This window comes from Solanum stenotomum, chromosome 8 (genome assembly GCF_019186545.1).
Source record: "Solanum stenotomum isolate F172 chromosome 8, ASM1918654v1, whole genome shotgun sequence".
NCBI classification, from domain to species: domain Eukaryota; kingdom Viridiplantae; phylum Streptophyta; class Magnoliopsida; order Solanales; family Solanaceae; genus Solanum; species Solanum stenotomum.
The window spans coordinates 11,898,737-11,899,463 of record NC_064289.1 but is presented as its reverse complement, the minus strand read 5'-3'; the positions used below and the strand labels follow the sequence as shown (position 1 = coordinate 11,899,463).

Genomic DNA, 727 nt, shown 5'->3' with positions numbered 1-727 from the left:
TGATGCAAAGTTTACTCCATGAACGAAAGGTTTCTTCCCAATTTCAAAATACGGCGGAATAAATGGCAAATTAGCATATTCAGCTGCAAAATACAACCAACAATTATGTTTAGATCAGCTTGCACAATTAAATACTTCTCAATGAAATGACCAAAAGGCGAATAAATTTACCAATAAAATCAGGAATGAGGCGTCCATTGGAGTTCCTGCCAGTAGGGTACTTGAAGAATGATTCTCCATAAGGGAAGTAATTTGCTTGGAAGCTAGCAATGGTGTTGATGTAATTATTATTTCCAGGATCAAAAATTGAATCCCCGAACACGAAAAGGGCAGCTTGATGAGGTCTTTCATGGCACACAATTGTGGTGGCAAAATGTGCGACCAAAACAAAGATGCACAAACTTGAGATCAAAGCCATCAGAGTAAGTTAATTGTGAATGAACAATTACTTGGATATATTAGTTTGATTTATATTTGCAAATATATATAGTACTAGTGATGTGCAGAGTGATTAAAAAAAAAATTGTGTCTGCATCCACTCTATTGGAAGAGTCAGTTTATTTTTCAATGAATTGAAGGAGTTCTCGCTGGTTGACAATCATTTAGTTAGTAAACATGTTTACTTGGTCTACAATTAAGAAATTGACCCACAAAAGAGCAATTTTTTTACTTTTTATCTTGCATATATATATATATATATCTTCATCAATTATTGTTGTGAATTAAT

General features: G+C 33.3%; 1 protein-coding gene across 1 annotated transcript in view; it reads right to left on the bottom strand.

The window, feature by feature from the left end:
* Positions 1–418, bottom strand: part of LOC125872135 (GDSL esterase/lipase 5-like) — a 2,042-nt gene extending 1,624 nt beyond the window's left edge. The window contains exons 1-2 of the mRNA XM_049552813.1: positions 172–418; positions 2–83 (exon numbers count right to left, since the gene is read on the bottom strand). Coding sequence (XP_049408770.1) covers positions 2–83; positions 172–418 — 329 coding nt within the window. The remainder of the gene's footprint in view (position 1; positions 84–171) is intronic.
* Between the last annotated feature and the right edge of the window lie 309 nt (positions 419–727).